Source organism: Python bivittatus, unplaced genomic scaffold (genome assembly GCF_059951505.1).
Source record: "Python bivittatus isolate LINGU-HERP-01145 unplaced genomic scaffold, Pbiv_v1 ctg000330_np1212, whole genome shotgun sequence".
Lineage (NCBI taxonomy): Eukaryota > Metazoa > Chordata > Lepidosauria > Squamata > Pythonidae > Python > Python bivittatus.
The window spans coordinates 61,617,102-61,638,771 of record NW_028277058.1 but is presented as its reverse complement, the minus strand read 5'-3'; the positions used below and the strand labels follow the sequence as shown (position 1 = coordinate 61,638,771).

Genomic DNA, 21,670 nt, shown 5'->3' with positions numbered 1-21,670 from the left:
CAACCATATGTGGTTTGTTTTGGCTTATGTGACTCAGCCATGGTTGTTTACAAATCATTTGTGGCTTATTGTGTTGTGTGAAAGCAGCAAGCCATGGTTAAGCAAGCCATGATTTAGTTCAGTATATAAACCTGAGCCTTGGGTTTGGCTATGTTTAAATGGCACATTGAACCCAAACTACCCAAACAGATTTTAGCCCACTAGGTTCTGTAAATGAGCCCATGTGCTTAGTTTAGGATTCTGTGTGCTATGGGGACCCATAACATTAAGTGGATTAAATTATGTTGTGCAAACACAGGCTTGCCAGAAATTTGAAGTCAAATCTGCTGGATAAGGGCCAACATTATTCATTGTCAACTCTTTGGGTAGTTGGATTTGCACAATACCCTGAGCTATAAATCTGCCAACTACATTTTAGCTAAGTCAATTGTGCGAACCCAGCTTGTGATCAAGTATAGCTATGTTTACAGAACACATTTGCCCATAGTTGTTTTAAACATGGCTTATTCAAGTAGCCCCATTTTCTAGATTTTCGTGACATGCCATAGCATAAACTAACCACACTGCTGGGTCACAAACCAATTCTTCCCTGAAAAATTGAGAAATACAGTAAACCTTTCTCAAGATCCAGGAAAGGAAGGGGGCATTTCTTCTTTAGCATCTAACTAGACAACCCGTGACCCATTGGGTCATCGTTTCAGAGATATTTCCTTACCTAAAGTGAGAAACAGAATGACCAAGGGCAGAAAACAGTGGGAGTATGAGCAACTTATGACTTGCTGCTGGCTTCCCCATTGACTTTGCTTGTGGGAAGCTGGCAGGGAGCGTCAGAAATCTTCCTTTCCACATATAGCATAGGCTTGCACCATTTGCCCTCCCCTCACAACCCTCAGGAGCCGCCTCAGCTCATCCGCGGAACTGCCTGCCCCCCAGCCAGCCCTACCTCGCCACCAGGCATCCAAGTCATTCCCTCATCCTTCCCTCAACGCCCACCACCATTAAGAGATTTCAAATTTCTGCCTCTTCCAAAGCAGCCAATTGACTGGGCACAGGGGACAGAGGGAGGCAGGAAAGAGGTTGAGGATACATCCGTGACAATCATCTGACCTGGGCTGACTGTGGAGGCACAGCGGGGCTGAAGTGACCACAGATGTCCCCATTTCAATCCTACGGGAGTCATGAGTCCCAGACTTTGGATGCAGTTTGTAAGTTAGCCCATTGGTTCAAAAATTGTTGCTCTGTGACGCACCATTTCGTCCAGTTGAAGGTTACAGACAGGAAAGTTTTAATAGGATATGGATGACTCTTTCCCCCTCCCCTTTGGAGCACCCTTTCTGCACTCGGAGAGAAGTAATTTCCAGGAATTAGGCACAACTGCTTCAGATTTCCCCTCCACGTCTGGAATGTTGTGTTGGAATGGAATCTGATCTGATTATATTTGCAGGTTTTGTAAACTAAGTGCATTTCTAAATAGGAGACTGTGTGCCTTCCATGCCTTTACAGGCTTATGAAGCAGTTCCAAATCTGGAAGCTGTAAAGTCTGCTCCGTTGGTGTTTTCTAATGCTTCGAGACGTTTCTGGACTTTCATTGGGGATTGCTAAGAGCCTTCAGGCGCCCGAAGTGTAACGCGGTCAATTACTAAATAGCCCTCTAATAGAGAAAACCTGTGCTGCGTGAAGCCATGGGGAAAGCGGGCGTTTCCATAGGTGCCTCTCATCTGGCGGGGTTGAAGAGGCAACGATCCGGTTTAAGGCGCTGCTCCCGCCGCCCGCGCCTTCCCGCTTTTGCCGGCTGCACGCGCAGTCTTTTGGGCCGAGTGGGCGCACGCCGGGTTGCCGCTTTTACTCTTGCCCGGGAGTAAGCGCCGGAAAACTCGGTGGGACTGACTGCCGGGCAGCCTGGCGGAGATTGGATTCAGCTCTGGCGATCCTCCGCTCCCGCGTTTGGGGATCTAGCCGCCGGCATAATCTAGGGGGAGAGGGTCAGTCTAGCAACGCCCCCGCATCTCCGATTCCCCATCGGTCTTTCGCAAGCCCGGTCTGGACACGTGAACTGGAAAGGCCGCTCTCCAGAAGAGAGACGGACCTGGCAATGGACGCGCTTGGCCGCTCTCCCCTGCCTTTGCGGGACGGAGAGCCTTGCGGCCCGCCAGAGTCTGACTCTCGGGGGCTGCAGGCGCGCGGGCCGCTTCCAGCAACCGGCTGCTGCACGCCCGGCCCCCCAGGCGCCCCGCGCGCGAGTGAGCGCGGAGGGCGGGCGCCCCCGGCCAAGGTGCGCGAGGAACCTGAGAACGGGGCGGGCTTCTGCTGCCGGGCAGCCAATGGCACCCGAGGGCCCGGAGCCGCGCCCACCCGCGCCTCGGCGCCACGCCCCCGCCTCTTGGAGTGCGGGCCCCGGGGCTGCGGGCTCAGAGCGACGGCGAGGGAATCACCTGGGAGCGCCATGGAGCTGCCGCGACTCCAGCCGGGCTCCGGCCGCCGGGAAGCGCGGGTCGGCGCGGCCCAGTAGCCGTCTCTGTGGCTGCCCTGCACGGCCAGTGGATTACAGGGAGCGCCGGGCTGGAGGAGCGCTCAGCAGCGAGAGGACATGGTGGCGCACGATGACGCTGGGGGGCTGCTCCCCATTAAAAGGACTATTCGGGTGATCGACGCGCAGAATCAGACTTTCAGGGAACAAGAGGTAAGGCGAGACGGGGCGTCCGCGCGGAACCCCTCCGGGAAAGCGGTGCCTGTAGACCCGCGGGCTGGCGACGGCGATCGCCCCAACCCGCCCGACGGGGGTAGGGCTGACGGCGTGTCTTCGAGGGGAGCCTGGGGAGGAGCCCGCCCTTCCCTTCGGGCCGTAGGCGGGTGGGGCTGAGTCAGCTCGCCGAGGGTTGCGCCGGACGCGTGGGAAGTTGTGGGCGCGCTGCTCCGGTGCAGCGCCTGGTAGGAAACCGGCTGCCCTTCTGGTTGTCTTCATCCTGCTTCCTCTTGTGAACGTGGTTTCAAAAGTGTTGGATCCAGATTTTTCAGGACAAGCTGCCCTTACAACTAGATTTCGTTGCGGAGTAACTGTTGTGGCAGGCTGGAGTTGCACTGTGTATCTTGTGCCAAATGTGGGTCTTTTTTCCTGTAAAAAGGAGGAGGCCTGGTGAGAGTTTTTTAAGCCCTTCCACCTTGGTTTCCCTCTCCCCCTCTTTTTTTAAAGTTAGCTTATTTGGTTTTTTTTTAAAAAAAAACATTGTGTGTTATTAGCGGCTGCTATTTGGAAAAGGCTACGGTATCTGAAAAGGAAGATTTCCTATATATTCTCTGCCTTTCAGTCAGTTTGCCAATTAAGGAACCTGAAGCAAGTGAGCCTTCGTCAGTGGCTTGGACAGCATGACTTGTCCCCCTTCCCTTTTCTGCTCATCATGTATCATCAATGCAGTTAAAATGGAAGGAAAAAAACCTCTTTGTTTCTTGTGCTTCCTCAGCAAGTGAACCAATTCATGGGGGGAGTGTGCTACTGTTCCTAACATTCAAGAATTGATTGCTCGGCCTCTTGTAAGTTAATTTATGTGGATGAATGGGAGCTACTCTTTCACAAGGTCCATCTCCAAAAAGGAAGCTCCTATGCATGATGTCACTCCTGTAAAAATTATGTTGTGGGTGTGTGCACGTGCCCTTGATGACCCAACATGTGATGGAATCATTTGAATCCCGCAAAATGCATTGCCTCAAGATACTATCTTAGTAGGAGTCACAAAAACACCAAAGTCAAATCTCCCATAAATGACAGCTTGTGACACGAGACATCCTGTCAAGGGATATTTTGGTTTCTTTATGATTCAGTTCTGCTTTAGAAAGGTGGAACTCCTCCAGGGTTTCCTCTCAGTGTTTTTTGAAGCTGAGGAGGAGAAAACAAACCTCAGGATTTTTCTCAGTAAGTTCTTTATTTTTTTATTTTTCTTTTTGGGTGTCAAGGAGGGTTGATCCTCAAGCTAAATGGGCCAGTTTTCTGCCCTGATTTGCAGTGGGCAATCCTGACCAGGTCATAGTGGCTTTCCTTCCATGAGATACCAAAGGTGATTGAAGAAGGATCATGTATCTTATGAAATGCTCTTTGCCAGTTGGTGCTCTGCCTTAATTTCATGGTGATCCCTAGGGACTGATCAGAGGCCCCATTAAAAAGATGCCCATGGACTATAGTTAGCATTTCTTGAGACGATAAAAGGGGCTCTAAAAATGAGAGCAGCTACAGCGGCAGCTTTGTTTGGAAGAGGGTCTCGGACCAAGATCTTCCTCGGTTTGCAGAATCATTGTAGCATGTAGCAGCTAGTTCTTGGATGAAGGTTTTGCTGCCAGGGAGACCTTTCTTTGCTTTACGTATTTGCTGTTAAATTCTTCCTATCTCTTTAGGTTGAGAGCTGTGGTTATGACAAAATGGTGAAGAGAATCTCTTTGTCTTCAGCCAAGTGAACCCCTTTGCATGAATGCTTAGATGGCACACGGTGTATGCCAACAGCTATCTTTGTGGGACTGAGGTTTGGCTTCCCAATATGTTGTTGGGTATAAAATTCTGCCTCTGGGCTGTCTGTGTTTGTGTTTATGTCATCCTTTTTAAAGGCAAGCTGTTGAGGTGTTTTCATCCTTTGTGTTTACGTGCATAAACTGTAGCTTTAGCCTCTTTCGAATGTGATGGGTTTGTCCTCTGAAGGAAAAAAGTTCTGGAAAAATACTTTGAAGCCTTCCACGGCTCTTCCCTCCCCCCACCCCTTGCTTTTTACTGGAGAGTGAAAGTTATTTTACTGAGAACAGGCAAGGATTTCAAATAGAGCTCCTCCCCACTCCCTCTTTTCTCTGAAATGCAACTTGAAAAACTAGTTCAGATGAACATGGCTGGGCTGATAGCTGTTGTATCTCTGGAAGTTTGCCGCCTTTTTGCTAGCAGAAAATATTTAATAAATTGCACCAAATATACAAAATAAAAACAGTTGCAGATCCATTTTGGTATTGGAACAGGGTGGTTGATGCTGTCTGTCTTGGGTGTAGTTCATAGCGTACAGTCGGGTATAGTTCCCTCAATCAAGAAGGTTGGCAATAAAGTCACATTGGTGGGTCGCATCTATAAGCTCTTGAGCAGTACAGGAGTACGTTCCTACTGGCACACATGGAGCACGTTCATATCCACAGAAGGAGCCTTACTGAACTGCTACGGTAGCATATTCCCTCCTTTCTGAAAAGTTCCAACTTTTAGGTGCTGTCTTCTCTACCATCCAATTTTGCTATTAAACAAGAGCATTATTTATTTACAGAACTGATATGTTTCTTGTGCTTACAGGATCATTATATGAGAGAGGTGGCTTACAACAATCTATAAAAATAGAGGTAAAAACAAAACCACCCGAATTTTAGTGATGTGGGGGTTTCATATGTGAGTGATCAGAACCCCCACCCCCCAAAAAACACCTGCACCTGTAGAATGTCAGATGGCCACTTTGGGCATTTTTCAGCCATTTAAGGTACGGAAAAAACTTGTAAATACATTAGGGTGGCACTTTGCTCTGCAGCAGTATTATTTTGGAATGGGTGCATGTCGCTCCTTTTTTCCCCTGGAATCGATCCGCTCCTGCTCGCTACTCCCCACAGTTCTGTGGAATGCATGACATCATTCCTCAATATTCTTTGGAATCTCCCTCCAGCTGCGAAGTGCTCTGTTCTCTGTCCACTGATTTCCGAGTCGCACTCCTGGAATAGGGCAGGGGCTGGCTTTTCTCCCTCGACCCCCTTCCTTTCTACTACAGAGAATTAAGAAAGGGAGAGAAATGAGCAGCTGTCGTGCCTGCAAGCTGATCTGTGCTCCAAGACGTTCTGAAGACTCCCATTCGGCCAGGCCACCAGTTTATCCAACCTGGTTCCGTTGGCCCAAACAGGCTGGGCTTCTCCAGACTTCAGGAGGCACTGAAGAAGCTGGGCTTTGAACCAGGCTTTCTGCCCGTGAGAAAGCCCAGGCTCCACCATGAGCCATGGATGAAATTAAATCCCTCCCGAACCCTTGAGGGGAGAAATCTCCCAGCGTCAAACTTTTGAAAACAGCTTGATTTGGTGTGGCTGTGAAAGAAAGCCAGATGGCGCACCATGGCTTTACACGTTCTGCTCAGCCAGTATTTGTTTTATTGAATAACCTGTAATTGGCCAAGTTCCTGCAACATGCTAAGACATAAACTATGGTTTACAAACCACATTGGCAAGATTCACGTCACCCAGGAAAACATGCGGATTCAAGTACGCTTTGCCTTGTTTTGATGTGTGTATCAGATGCCACCAGTCTTGTGATGAAGTTAAACAGAGATTGTGGCAGTTCCCTGGAACTGGAAATAAAAGTAACACAACCCACACCCATTGTTACCAGCGTAAAGTACACAATATCCTTTGTGCTGCTCAGATATTAGCATATCAGTGCAGTGAAGTAGCACGGACCAGGGAGAACCAGGGCCAGGTCTGTCTTCAGCCAGGGAAACTCACTGACTGACTTAACAAGGCTTTTCTTTTTGAAGGAATATTGTAGGCAGGGAATCCTATGTGTTATGCTTTGAGCATCAGCACAAAAACAGGATTTAAATGGAATCAACAGATTAGCAAGGCCTGTCACAGGCTTGTAATCTAAATGGGGAAGGGAATTTGGGCTGGACCTGAGAATCTAATCAGGAGAGCTACATCAAAGAGAAAGCAGATTACATTCTCAAGGTCCCAGAGAAAGAAAATCTTTGTCCTGAAACCTGGCACCCTTGCATTGGTTCTGCAGTTCTCAGCAGTCTGAGCATAGGTTGGGGAAGGTTGGTGTAAGATGTTGCTTACCAGGCAGCTCTAGCTGGACCATGATTTTCAGTTGTGCAATGCTAAGGTATTTGGTGCCCATATCTTTTTATCTTTCCCTTCGAAAAAAGTTCCCCCCACACAATCTCTGGCTGCAGTTCATTTCTTTCCTTGGAATCCAGCTACAATCTTGTGCATTATTTCAGCGTTTAAATGTTGGTTTCCTGCAGTGTGCACCACATCTGTTTCCATCTTTCTGAGGGAGGCATTTGGCATAGAAAGAAGAAGGGAGACCCATTATTCTTTTGTCCTCTACGCAGGGCATTATTTCCCAAGCGAGAAAAGAGGGTTGCACACTTCATGAAGCTATGGAAGCAGTTAGAAACTTGTAGCCTAAAAGCATCCTTGTTCTTCCTGACTCTTGTGGACTTTGTTATTTTTGCTGACCAACCAAGAAACCTTGTTACTTGATTCTAAGGTCAATGCTAAAAAAAAAAAAATTATCTTGAAGGGGCCACTGTGCTTTGGGGTAGGGTGCCTCGATGTAATTTGTAGTGAGGTTTGATGTTGCACTCCCTGACCTCAGCCCTCTGGCCGGCCAGCACTCTTAAGTCCTGAGTAAACCACCCGTACAACTTGTTCCCTTGTTTATCTCTCTGCAGGAGCCTAGCAATAAACGTGTCCGATCCCTGGCTCGGGTAACCTCCTTGGCAAACCTGATTTCTCCTGTAAGAAATGGTGCAGTGCGGCGATTTGGCCAGACAATACAGGTAGGTGGGCCAGTTGGTGGGTGGGCTTGAGATGGGGATGGGTTGTTGAAGGAGCAGGGCTGCTGATCCAGACGTGACCTCTGTGCCAATATCTGGTGCCAGAGTGTTGCCTTTTTAAGAACTTTTCTGGTCCTCACGAATCTTAAGTGGGAGGAATGAAAACCCAGCAGTTGGGGATATGGATTGATTTATTTGCTTAGAGGCCACCCGACTCTAGAACAACTCTGGGTGGCTTACACTTAAAATAGAAGAACAATAAACAAGAACCTATGCATTGGGACAAACTGCACCACAAACAGCCCCCCAGGGCTCCACAGACACTCTACCCCAAGGCCTGGGAGAGCAGCCAGGTTTTTAAAGGTTTCCGGAATATCGTCAGGAAGTTCTTAGACATCCTTTTCCTTTTACTTCTAGTTTGGAAGCATGTGTTTTGTGCTTCAGAGAGCAAACCTGGATTTCAGCCTGCCCTTTGCTCCGTGTGGTTTTTAATCCTTAGGCCACAGTTCCATGCAAACCTGAAAAGGGTGACAGGAATCGAGAGTTGCAGAATTATGTTTCCCTTTCGGCTGCATCAGTTTGTAGGGCTAAACAAGTCAGAACCCCCATCCAGCTCCATATTGGGTCAGGCCAGAGGGAGAAAGAAGGGGCATTTGGCTGACAACTGTGTTGATACTGAAAGCCACATGTGCAACCTGGCTATCCCTCACGGGGATGTTGCCTCAGCAAAGCCTTTTGTGTAAGATGTACTGCCTGGTTTCTCTAGGTGAATGCTACCAAGCTTTGCTAGGACACTACTGCTGACACAAGGCACAAAAACACACCATTCTCCTCACTCATTAGTATCCCCTGAATTTGGAGAGGTAGAATTACACCGTTCTTGAACCAATCGATCAATTGTGTTTGGTTTGACAAATCGTGCCAGCCTTTTCAAAGGGAATCCGAGAATCGGGCATGGCTGATGTTTCAACGTATCCTACAGTGTGGCTGTGCCTGGTCAGATTATTCCCATTTGGACAAGAGCCAAACTGCCTCTGTAGGCAGCACAGTATGCCTACAGCTCTGATTAGATTGGCACAGGGGTGAAAGTAAATTGAGTTTCTCATGCTCATTGCTGCTAACAGATTGCTCCTTCCCCATCTGTTCCCACAGTCATTCTCCCTTCGCAGTGACAACAAATCACCAGGTAGTGCTCAGAAGCTGTGCAGCCGGTTAACTGCCCCAACGCCTCCCAAAAGAAGAAACAGCGTGCTTTGGTCTGAGACGCTGGATGTCAATATGAAGGAGACCCTGAGCACCAAAGAAATCAAACGTCAAGAGGTAGGCTGTGCTTTGACACAACAGGTACCCTTGGACTGATGTTGGCAGACAGATTGAGCTTTTAGAGTGCTATCTTGAAGTTGGGTTCCTCAGTTTTTATTGGAGGACGAGGAGGTGGTTTAAGGAGTGAGGCTCCAGTGAGTAGGAAGTAGTATTTCTGCAGCCTCCATTAGCGTATCCATCTCCCTCCAGTCATATCCTCTGTCTTGGTTAACATGTCCTCAATCTGCAGAAGACAGTAATTTCATGTTACCGAGTAATTACATAAGTAGGGTTCACTACACCAGGGAAGGCTGGTGTGTAGTCTAAACACCAGACTTAAATTTCTGTGGCTCAACATGGATGACATCATCAGACCTAAGAATTTTATACCCAGTGACATCTAAAACGTGCCCAAGACCCAACCAAAAAAGATACTAAGAACTACGTAGCAAGCTAGATGACAAAGGGCCACAATTCAGCCCTCTGAAACCATTGAGATGGAATCCATTTCCCAATCGAAAGGAGTCAATATTTAATTTGACTTTGTCCCAGCTTCAAAGCCTCCTTTTGTGACAAGGAGTTTACTTTTCTAAGCAGTGCTTGAAGCTTAGACAAGGCTTGACTTGGTGGTGACAAAGTCCAGGCAGAAGGTTGCAGTTTACCTGCTAAACTTCCTTCCTCTCTTCCCTCCCTCCCTCCCTCCCTGCGTAGTGACTGGTTTCTCAGTTCAAAATGCATTTGCAAGGAAGATTGGGGTAATTTAGTCAATATTCTTCTTCCTTAACTGGGCAACTAGGAGCCTGGTTGGTGTAGTGGAGAAGGTTTTGGATTATTCACGAGAAGGCCCAAGTTCAAGTCTGTTCTCAGCCCAGGAAGCTGTCTGGGGTGGCGACTTAGGGCCAGATCGTCTCTTGCAGCCCAGCTTACCTCGATAGAGATGGGAATGCTGTGTGTGCTGCCTTGAACTCCTAAAGGAAAGGCAGGGTATAAATCTAACAAATAATAACTAAACAGATTTAGTAGATTGCTAAGTCTTTGAAAGGTCAAGAAGCTTGTAATGAATTAGTATTTCATTTTTTTCCTTATTTGCTTTTGCAGGCAATATACGAACTTTCTCGGGGTGAGCAGGATTTGATTGAGGACCTGAAACTTGCAAGAAAGGTGGGTCTCTCACTAATCTGTTTACTTTGATTGATAACGCTGCAAGTTTCTCTATTTTTTCAAAAGGACTACAAGCCATTGGTTAAAATTAATTTCTTCTATGCCATGTGTTCCACCTTCTCAGTAGCACCCTCTTCTGAATAGCAGCAAGAGAGGTATATATCTATACAGCCTTAATAGATTTTGAGGGGCAGGGTGAGAGAGAACCCTTGTGTGTATTGGCTGGGCGGCTTCTAATAAGAGGCTTCAGGTCTCTGTTCTGGGATCCAGAGGACTGAGCAAAGGCCTCTCAGCCTGGCTTTGTTCAGAACAGGATCAGAGCACAGGGAGAGAAAAGCAGTAGGGCGCCGACCGAGCAAGTCCCAGGCCCTTGGGGATCATTTGGCGCTCTAGGGCTGTTATAGCGCTGTTGTGTTCAAGATTCCCAGGGAGCTGCATGATAATGAGTTGGCCCATCCCCTTGATTCTGGTTTGTAAGATTAGCAGTCCTCTAGCATTTCCATCAGGAGTCCTATCCAGCCCTGCTGGGAGATGCCACCGTCCTCCCTGATCCAGCTTTGGTAGGAGAGTCACATCTCTTCCTGTTTATTGACAGGCTTACCATGACCCCATGTTGAAGCTATCCATTATGTCCGAAGGGGAGCTCACTCACATCTTTGGGGACTTGGATTCCTACATCCCGTTGCATGAAGGTAAGACGGCTGCCCTTCCTAGCAAGTCTGGATTTCTTGATGCCTTGGATGGCATGATGCCACGTCCTCCCAAGGTGACTAATAAAGCAAACTGATCTAGGAACACGCATCACTGTACAAATAGTTTCGTACTAAACTAAAAGGTTCTTGTAAAAAGTCACATAAAAAGCTACCTACAAGAGCTGGGGGGTTTTTTGTTTTGTTTTTTTAAACCTGGCAGCCAAATGTTGCTGGCTGAGCTTGATGTGCCGTCCCTGGAAGGGCATTCCATAATGTGGCGGCTTCTCCAGAGAGGGCTCATCCAGCAGTTTTTATCTTCAGGATGGATGATTGAAGGAGATATAGTGCTCAGGTGCAGGCAGGTCTGAATCACACCCAGACCCTCAACTTGAGCTTGTTTCCATGTAACATTTAATTTTAACTCAATGTAATTATTTTAATATAATTATTAAATACATTTAATTAAAATTAAAAATTCCATTTAAATGGAGATGGCTTGATTGATATCTCCCCTATGTTTATCTTTTGCCAAATCCCACTTGTCTTTCCTTTATAGACTTCCTGGAGAAACTGGGAGAAGTGACACGACCGGATGGGACCGTGGAGCAGATTGGACCCATTCTTGTGGAATGGGTGAGTGAGCCCTCACAACCTCTTCCCCACTGTCTGAATGCCTGCTAATCAGTGGAGTGTGCCTTGGCCTGTGTTTCATTTGCATCATTAAGTTTTTGGATCTGACTGACCTTTCTGCTAGGTTAATTAGTTTGCAGATTGTGACTTTGTGCCCCATTCTTCCCATGGCTGCCAATCCAGCTTCAGCCTAAAAGCTGGGCCTCCCTTTCTTGGCCCCTTCTCCATGAGGTTGTTATTTTGTCTATAAAGAATACAGGGATGTTGTACAGGTAGTCCTCGACTTATGACCACAATAGGGACTGGAAAATTCATCATTAAGTGATGTCATTAAGCGAGGCATCACATGACTGCACCTGTCAGGCCTAGCCCAAGAAACTCCTGGAGACCGTGTAGGTTCAATCAGCAAGGTTCATTAGCTAGCGCTTATTTACAGAATCTTTTCAGACTGACCAGTAGTTCCCAGGCACAACTCTCTACTATCTTCTGGAATGTTTAGGGATGCGCCAGCTTTCTCCGCTCATCTCCAGAGCGTTGCTCTGGAGACGAGAGCACCGTTTTCACCCCCCTTCCTCCATTCCAGTCCATCACAGCACCCGATTTTATGACATTTTGTGGTGATCGTTAAGTGAATCACACGACTAGTCGTTAAGTGAATCACGTGGTTCCCCATTGATTTTGCTTGTCGGAAGCCAGCTGGGAAGGTCGCAAATGGCAATCAGGTGACCCTGGGATGCGGCAACCATCGTAAATACGTGCCAGTCGCCAAGTGCCCGAATTTTGATTACGTGACCGTGGGGGCTCTGTGGCAGTTGTAAGTACAAGGACCAGTCATAAGTCACTTTTTCTAGTGCTGTTGTAACTTCAGACAGTCGCTAAGCAAATGGTCATAAGTCGAGGATTACCTGTATGTGGAATAGCTTAGATCCTTAAGCTAACTATTTATTTATTTATATTTCAAATTTGGTCATTGCCCATCTCACTAGGAAGTGACTCTGGGTGGTTTATAATAAATAAAAAATAAATATTAATCAAAATACAGTAAAAATAGTATAAAAATACAATAAAAACTACATAAATAACTCTCTTCATTAAGAGGCAGCCATAAATTCTGGCAGAACTGGATGTGGCATGCTCTTTTTTTTCCTGTTTTCTTTTCTTTTCTGTTCTCTTTTTCTTTTTTTTTCTTTACCACTTGCTGTTTTAAGGAAGTATGAGCCAAATTTTGGCAATTGCTCAACTTCATTTGTAAGACTGTAGTTACAGAAGGAGCACATTTCCCTGTTGGAGCAGGGCTTGCTCTGACAAGTGTGGTGTGGTCTTCTCCTCTCCAGCTACCTGGACTGAATGCCTACAAGGCCTACTGCAGTAACCAGCTGGCCGCCAAAGCCCTCCTAGACCAGAAAAAGCAAGACGCTCGAGTCCAGGACTTCCTGCAGCGTTGCCTTGAGTCTCCTTTCAGCCGCAAGCTGGACCTCTGGAGCTTCCTGGATATTCCTCGCAGTCGTCTGGTCAAGTACCCTCTTCTCCTGAAGGAGATCCTTAGGCACACGTCCAACGACCACCCTGATGCCCAGAGTCTGGAAGAAGCAGTAAGGGGCTATGATTTATTCCCTCTGAGTTTCAAATATAGTAATAAAGCTTACTTGAAACTTGCTGCTCAAGTCAACAGATGATTTTTTCCCCTATGGAAATTGGTCATAAATGTAGATAAGGGGCCCCCTTGTTGGGCAGTTGATCAGATTAACTGAAAGGGTTTTTGACAAATGAGCATCATGAAGCCTCGCTCATCATTTCCTTTATGGTGAAAATAGATCTAAAAAGAGGCAGTTGGTTTTCAGATAAAAAAGATAATCTCTTTAGTGTCGTGTGGCCATGTGTACCAGTCAGCCCACTGTCCAAACGTCTTACTTAACGCAAGAAAAGAGAGTTCTTTGGGCCACGTTCAGTCTAGTGGCACTTCCTCCCCTGCATCTCCCTCAGCCTCAGTGGGCGGATGCTTTCCCCACAGATCTCCATCATCCAAGGAGTTCTCTCGGACATCAACTTGAAGAAAGGGGAATCTGAATGCCAGTACTATATCGATAAGCTGGAGTACCTTGATGAGAAGCAGCGGGACCCGCGGATCGAAGCTAGCAAAGTTTTGCTTTGTCACGGAGAGCTGAAGAACAAGAATGGCCATGTGAGTACAGATGTGGAAACGCTGTGACGTCTGGGGGCTAAGAATTCTTGAGGAAGAGCCGAGTAAAGAATGTCGACTAGCTTCTCTTCCTCAACTTCTTGTTGAAGATCTGTAATCCAATAAAAATAAGGGTTCAGTGCCTGCTTGCAGGTGTTCTTTATTTCTTCTCTTTCTTAAAAAATAAAGAGGACAGTCTCTTCACATGTCAGCACTGGCTCCACTTGGGCCCAGGTTTGGGATGGATGTGAAGAAGTCCATTAAAAGGCACCAGGCTGCCTTGGGAGAGAGAAAGCAGGCTGCCCGGTTTCCAGATGCCTGGGAAATAATTCAGACATCCATTTTGCAGTGGGGGAGACGCATTCCCAGTGAGATGGTGCACGTTTAGTGGCCTTCTGTGCCTGCAGCCTTCAGGGGGGAAGAGAATTGAAGACATTCCTGTCAATGTTTACTTAAGGCTGCTTTGCGGAAATAGAAGACGGAGTTCAGAGGGTTCTTCATCTTTTGTCCCAGCTATAAACAATGCATTTTCTCATAGGTCAGTTTAATCTCTTCCGTAATAGGGCCTCTTCTGATTTTGCTGAAATTATTTAGATCGATTCTTTAGCAAGCACTGCCAACATTTTTCTTCCCTTATTCAGATGACATTGGAAGGCCAGCAGGAACATACATGGCTCAATTTGGCCGCATCTTATGCTCTGCAGGCCATCTAGAACAGTGTTTTTCAAACTTGGCAACTTTAAGATGGGTGGGCTTCCAACTCCCAGAATTCCCCAGCCAGCCATGGGAGTCGGAAGCCCACCCATCTTAAAGTTGCCAAGTTTGAAAAACACTGAACTAGAGCATTAAAGGTGCTATAGGGAATTGTGCTCCATGAAGCTGCTTTGTCTGGAACTAGAGTATCAGTCTGGTTGAGCTCTGCTTGGATTGTTCTAGGTGGCAGAAGTTTTCCAGATCTTGTCTCCTGAGATATCAGGATTAAATATACGGTTTTTAAATAGCTAAAGCAAATGCTTTGTGGTTAAAAGATGGATTTATTTATTTATTGGTGGTCGCAGAATGTTCCAAAATCTTATTTTGAACTAGAGCCATTCTATCTTTTAGTAGGCGTATGAATGTATATTGTGAACTTCAGTCACAATCTTTGGGAGATTCCCCCACCCCCGATTGTGACTGAAGTTCACTTAAAGCTTCATCTCTCCTCCTCTCTGCAGAAGCTCTACATCTTCCTTTTCCAAGAAATCTTGGTCCTCACTCGGCCTGTGACACGTAACGAGCGCCATTCTTACCAAGTGTATCGCCAGCCGATTCCGGTACAGGACCTGGTGCTGGAAGACTTGCAAGATGGAGATGTCAAAATGGGAGGATCGTTCCGAGGTGCATTTGGCAATTCTGATAAAGGTAGGAAGGAAACCAGCCCCCTCCTCCTTTTTTAGCCTGCCCTTTGCCCAGAGGCTGATCTGTGCAGGGAAGCTGCTGTATCCTGCAACATTGTGCTAATTGTGTTCTTTGGACGGTTGGGTCCTCTCCTAGTTTCCTCAGACATTCCCCATCCCATTTTTATTTTCCTCACTTTGGCATGTTCTTTCACGGGTCAGACAGCCTCTAGATCTGCGTGCCTAAAAGAGCATCTCCCTTGAGGACCCTGTCAGGGTCTTTCTGCCTGAGATTCCCAAACAGGAGCCAAACCTGATGCGGCCTTCCAGAGTGGAATTCCGTTGCTTGAGATTGATCAGAGTGTCCTTGTCCTGCTTGCTTTCCAGCAAAAAACATCTTCCGGGTCCGCTTCAGGGACTCCGCCTCAGGCCAGTCCCACACGCTGCAGGCCAACGATATTTTCCACAAGCAGCAGTGGTTCAACTGCATCCAGACAGCCATTGCCCCCTTCCAGCCGAGTCCCATGCCTTTTGAGCTGAAAGAGCTGCCAGAGCTGAGCGAGGAGGGGGAAGAGAACCACCCCTTTGGGTCCAGCGCCAAGATCCAGAGAAGGCAGCCTTCCGTCTCAGGCAGTTTCCGCATGGAGCTAGATGAGAACAACTCCGAAGTGGACCTGGCAGGAGAGTCGAAGAACGTCAAGCTGTACAGGATGCATTCTGGGGTCAGGAGGACGAGGGACAAAGCTCAGCTCAGTATCAAGCGGAAAGAGACTCTTGTTTAAAAAAGGGGCGAGTCATTTCTTCGCTCTTTTATTTATAAATAAAGTGTACATTTTCTTTCCTGTAATGTGAGAATGGTGAAGGTTGCTCCTTCTGTCTGGTTTTCCTTGTTATTATTTTTGTTTTATATGTGAGTCTTTTTTTTTTTTTTTAATGGCAGCTACTGGTTTTTCAGCAAACATTGTTGAACTGGAGTTTGATTCTGGAGGGGAAAAATTTAAGGGCTCTGAGTTCTGGATTGTAGCAGGAGACTCCAGATATTTCAATCTTTCTGTATATACTATTATATCTTTGAGCAGCAGCTCTCTCTACAAAAGACTGTATACTTCTGAGATGTCATTTCCCCACCAAACACAAATGAGCTCCTTAAAAAAGACAAAAACACTTCTTTCACCAGATCATTGAGAAATTGGAATTGTTTGGGGATTTTGTAGCTCGCAGTGTGATTCTGATTTATATGAGAGTCCCTAGGCTGCTTCATCAGAAGTAGTCTCATTATCAAACAGCAGAGTTACTCCAGCATTTCCTTTAGAGCAGTGTTTCTCAACCTTAGCGACCTCAAGCTGTGTGGACTTCAACTCCCAGAATTCCCCAGCCAGCCATGCTGGCTGGGGAATTCTGGGAGTTCAAGTCCACACAGCTTAAAGTCGCTAAGGTTGAGCAACACTGCTCTAGAGGGGCCCAGCCTGAGTGCTGGGCCGCTGTTTCTCACGGAAAGACTCCCAGGTTCAGCAGGTTTCCATTTGGATGACTGGAATTCTATACTTGGTGGTATGCATTCCTTATGTGAATTGACATACCACATATTTAATCTTTTTTTTTAATTATTATTATTTGGATACTTTTGTAGAGACCTCCTTTTGTACTTTGATTTCTGTGTATTTCTTCTTTGGAACTGGCCTTTTCTCCTTTTCATTTCTTTTCTTGATGCATGTGTGCTGGTGTACTGTTTGTTATCTATATCTAAAAGCCAATTTGGAATGTTACCTGGTAAAACAAAGCCATACATCCTTGAACCATTGGAGTTGTGTTGGGGAGAGGAAACAGAGCTGTGTTCCCACCCTCCAACAGATCTGGGATTCTGGGGCCTTTTAATAGAGCTCTGGGTCAGAAGAGAGGAAGTCTCCCCTCCATGTAAAGGTACAGGAGAGCTCCAGTGGTCAGGAAGTGGCAGTCTTGAGTAGAGGAAGACTGAAGTCTGTTTGGACATAGCTTTGGGGGGGTTGACCGCAGCAGGCCTGCTTTGAACTGCTGGAAGTGGGTCTCAGTGAAGGCAGAAGGGTTGGACAAGGTTGTAGAAGATGGAGCGCAGAAGGACAAAGTGGTCTTTTGAAAGGCGTCAGAAGATGCACGCTGGTGGAAGCAAAGAAAAGCACGTGGTATGTCATAAGAGGGTTTGTGAGGGGTTAGTGTGTTGGGAATGGGGAAGATGAAGGTGGACGTTTGTTTACTGGCAGTTCTGTTTGAGGGCCTCATCTCAGGGCGGGAAGGCAGTTGATCGAGGTGGGAAGCAGAGTTGCAAAAAGCAGCTCTAAGCTATTTGAACGGCCCACCGGAAACGCTACCAAAAATTGGCCCAGGAAGAAGTGAAGGAGTGCACATTTTTCTGTCCTCCCCACCTCTGGTGCAGAAAAGCATCTGGCCAGAAGTGAGGGTAGGGGTAAAAGTTTGAAAGCAAATGTAAATAGAGAATAACCAAAGCACTGTGGTTCTCTGTAAATGTTTCTTTGTACAGTAACAAATGGAATACAATTAAAGCTCATATTGCATCTCTCCTTGTTTTGCTATTTTGATTTTGAGGAATGAGTGTGGTGGATCAGATGTTCAGCAGATCAGCCTGTGACCATCTAAAAGTGGCATCTTTTAATTTTAGGGCACAGCAACTGAGTTCATACATTACACTAAGCCTTTATGGGTTTTGTTCAGTTTTAGCTTAGTCTGATGAGGAAACCCACCATTCTGGCTTATTCATCGATGTGTAAATGTGGGAACACAGCCAGGTGCAGCTCATTTCTGTCCCGGTTTCATTGAATACCTATACGTCCATTAATGTCAATAGATGTACAATGCGTATATTCTACTTTTCTGTTTTACAATAAACACCAACAGAATAGAAGGGCACTTGACGTGAGCTCTGTTATAGAGCTTTGATGATGCACCTGGAATCAAAACCAGGATTCATCTTGCAAAGCAACTCATTGATCAAATCTGTTAGTTTTCAGTTAGCCGTTTTGCAGAACTGATGGCTTGGCTTCAGAAGATGCTTCTCCAGTGGTTTTCCAATAGGCTTAGCTAGACTTTTAATGCAGAATCCTTACAACATGGAAGCAATCCTGGTTCCTAATATGCAAGGTATGTGGATGTAAAAATACAAGATATTAAAAGCTGGAATCACTTAGACACAGTCTAAACCACCATCAGCTATTTTCCCAGCAAGTTTATGCCTCTCAAAACTCAGTGTAAACTCTACCGTAATAAAAGTGAGACCCTTTCTAGCAGTGAGCAAAACCAGACACAATGGGATGTAATAGAAAACAAATTCCACCCACGTCTCTCTGCGGTCTTCACATTGGGGATGTTGTCTTACCAAGTTTGTATATCCGTTTCTTTTCCCCTGGATTCAAAAACCCTGGATACAACCAACATCCTTTTGCTGGGTGTATGCAATGCCAGAATTGGAGTGGTTGATTTGTATGTCATTTATACCTAGCCATTGTAATTTGTACACCATAATTTTGGCTACTTGAGATGTGCAATTCCAGCCAATTATGGCCTATTCAGCAAATAGAGGCTCACCTCATAGCTACAATAATTGGAACCCAAGTTCTTCCCTTTGTAAGATACTGTTTTGTGGCTGTTCTGTTCAGTGGTGGGAGCAGAAGGCAAATGTTCATATTACGGTCCTTTTGCTTCCATTTCACTAAGATACCTTTTCTCAGAGGATGATCAGCAAGAATGGGTTTCCTTGCCCCAAATGTATCAGGACTGCAAAGTCAAGAAAGCTGAAGGCCATGCTAATTAAAGATTCTGGAAGGTTATAGGAAAAGATTGATTCTGGCAGAATTCAGGGATTTTCATGGCCCTGACCTGACTTCTATTTCCAAGGAAAAGGGAGATTTGAGAAGGGTTGGAATTCCAGAAAATCATTCAGTAATACCTGAAATGGGTTGAGGTTTAGATCTTGGAATGCTTGCCTCCTCAAAGTGGGCATAGGCAGGTAAAAAGTTTCCAGCAAACTTCCAGATTTATTGTGTTCAGATTTATTTATCATTTTAGGCTGAAAGGGTCAGGAATATGCTTCAGTGAGTTTGTACCATATTGTTACAATGTGGGTTGGCTTAGAATTTTGAATATTGGTTCTCCTGCTTGTCTGGAGGCCATCATAGAAGGCAGTTTCTTCTAACCAATGCCTAAATCTCTGCTAAGTTTGCCCAAGACACCAGGTTAAAATGGATTTGGGCAGTTTGCAGTTGAGAGAAGCCTGGCCATTTGTTACCATCTTGTGTGAGGTAGGCCAACTTACAGAAGCGTGGTTTATTTCCCTGGGCAGGGCATGTTCGATAAACAGCTGTGATTTATTAACTCAGATTTAGGGTTAAGGATATTGCATCATCCAACGGTCATCAGCCTTGGTAAACTTTCATTATATATCCACGTTGATAAGAAATCTAGGCAAATGAGTGCTTGGACAAATTGCTTAATGTGCATTGCGCAATCCTCTGTACCAGGGTACAGAGTTGAGACTACCAGATTTTATCAGATACATCTTTGACTTTCCCTTAAACTTTCAATCATATGTCTAAATTCTCTTTAGTCAACAATCTCATTTCTCTCTCATGCACATGTGTAGCATATCCTACACCTTCAGTTAGTCTTTTTCATGTTCTCAGTTCATCCCAACTTTGGATAACCTTCCAGTAGCAAAGGGACATTAAAATGACCTTCACCTTGAAAACCATCTGCTGCCTTGGATTCCATCTTTCCTCGATCTCCAGAGGTTTTTTTATACATGAGGTTGAAATGCAAAGACAGGAGGCCAGGGTTCTGTTTTCGAGTGCCCTTTCAGCAGAAGTTCACGGAATCATTTTCTTCTGCCTGAGCAGTATTCAGAAAAGCTGTTCAAAGCAGTGTCTGGATTTTGTATCTTGCTGTGCGTGATGTTCCTTTGGAAAACATCTGGCACAGACACGTCTTGTTAAAAAAAATGAAATCGAAACAATCAAAGCTTAATTGCTTTCAGCTGCTAGACCGCACGTCAGACTGAACATAAAATGGCAAAGGACCCCACTCGGTGGTGTGGTTTGTTCCCAAAGCGATGTAGGAGCTCTTTAGTTTTCATGAAACCATGACTAAACTTAGTTCTGTGGGGAAAAAAAATAGCCTGAATGTTGAATCCTCAACAGAAAACTGCCTCTCCAGATTGTTCTTTCTCAGCAAGAGCGGTTTGCCATTGCCACTTTGCAGGATTTTTTTCAACTTCCCAGTCTAGTCTGGTGCTCTGAGATTTTCTGGTAGTCTTCCATCCAAGAACTAGCCAGGCCCAACGTTGCTTAGCTTCCAAGTCCTGTCAAGCCCTGCCAAGTGGTATCTCCTCCCTCAAAACCATAAATGATTTGATTGATTTAATGATGTGCCATCAAGTCCATGGCAACTCTTAGTGACCACATCAATTTCCTCCAGGAGGATCTGTCCCCGACCTTTCAGCTCTTCCAACAGTGCCCCCATCGCCACTGTAACTGAGTCCCTCCACCTGGCTGCTGGTCCTCCTCTTCTCTTTCCTTCCACTTTTCTCAGCATTATGGATTTTTCAGAGGAACTTGGACTTCACACTGATTGATTCATTATGTGCCATAAAGTCACTGCCAACTCTTAGAAACCACATACAGTAGATAGACTTCTCCAGTCACAACCTGGCCCTTCAGCTCTTCCAATGGTGCCTCCATTGACACTATAACTGAGTCCCTCCACTCTCTTCTCTTTCCTTCCACCTTCCCAGCATCTCCAGAGCCTTCTCCAGAGAGCTTGGCATTCCCATAATGTGTCCAAAGTAGGATAGTTTGAGCCTGGTCATTGTGCCTTGTGGGAAAACTGGGTTGATGTGTTCGATGATTCATTTGTTTGTTTTTTTGGCTAATAAATTATTACACATTTGCTGATTAGGGAAGCTGCCCCATAAAAGGACTCGGAACCTTTACACTCCGGAAACCTTCAGACTTACAAACAAATTCAAAATCTTCCCTGTGAAAAAAAAAAATCTCTGCCTTGTGTGAAGGAGACGTTGAATTCTTCCCTATTGGTTTGGGGGAAAGGAAAGGTGGAACATGAGAGCGATCTCGTGCTACCACTGGGCTGTCCAGATTCATGAGACGTTCTGGATTCATGGGAATCATTTGATTGTGTTACTGATGCTGCTGATCAGATTGAGGGATACCACCTCTCTCCTGTACAAATCAAGAGCAGGAAATTGAATCTGATCTGGGGAAGGGAGCCGATTCTTGCTTCTCAGTTTCCCCAGCAGCCACCCTGCAAAAGCCCCACTGTTGTCACTGTTACAGAATTGACCAATTTTCCTCTGACACTCCCCAATAAAGACAGTTGCACTGAGCTGAAATGAGTGAACATCATGTCCTCTGTGCAGGTGGCTTGCTTCCGGGGGTGACCTGATTCTCTCTGGATACACCTTTTCAGCTGTCCTTTCATTGCTAAGGGTTGGCCTCCCCATTGAATAAGCAGGATATTTGTCCTAAGTCCTATGTTTATTATAGCACTGTGTCAAGTGTCCAGATACCTTTCTGTACTTTTGAGCATCTTTGCAAAACAATGGAGAGCAAAGCATTCACTGAGGAGCTGAAGAAGGGGAAGATCAGCCTCTCCACAGACATCCGCTGTTGTCTAGTTTCTGTTAGTGGTTGGACTCAGAGGCTGATTGTTGATAAAGATGTGTGAACCCATCAAAGAAAGCCACTTGGCTGACCATATGGGTGGACCTGGCCGAGTAACATA

General features: G+C 46.0%; 1 protein-coding gene across 2 annotated transcripts in view; it reads left to right on the top strand.

The window, feature by feature from the left end:
• NET1 (neuroepithelial cell transforming 1) overlaps positions 1-17,442 on the top strand; it is a 78,113-nt gene extending 60,671 nt beyond the window's left edge. The window contains exons 1-10 of one of the 2 annotated variants that reach the window (XM_007433326.4): positions 2,395-2,680; positions 7,443-7,550; positions 8,700-8,867; positions 9,948-10,010; positions 10,606-10,702; positions 11,259-11,335; positions 12,667-12,924; positions 13,344-13,514; positions 14,726-14,912; positions 15,275-17,442. In XM_007433326.4, coding sequence (XP_007433388.1) covers positions 2,588-2,680; positions 7,443-7,550; positions 8,700-8,867; positions 9,948-10,010; positions 10,606-10,702; positions 11,259-11,335; positions 12,667-12,924; positions 13,344-13,514; positions 14,726-14,912; positions 15,275-15,669 — 1,617 coding nt within the window. In that variant the 5' untranslated portion in view covers positions 2,395-2,587 and the 3' untranslated portion in view covers positions 15,670-17,442. Of the gene's footprint in view, positions 1-2,394; positions 2,681-7,442; positions 7,551-8,699; positions 8,868-9,947; positions 10,011-10,605; positions 10,703-11,258; positions 11,336-12,666; positions 12,925-13,343; positions 13,515-14,725; positions 14,913-15,274 lie in introns of those variants that run through there. The other variant, XM_088141442.1, reaches the window with a different exon arrangement.
• Positions 17,443-21,670: the final 4,228 nt, after the last annotated feature.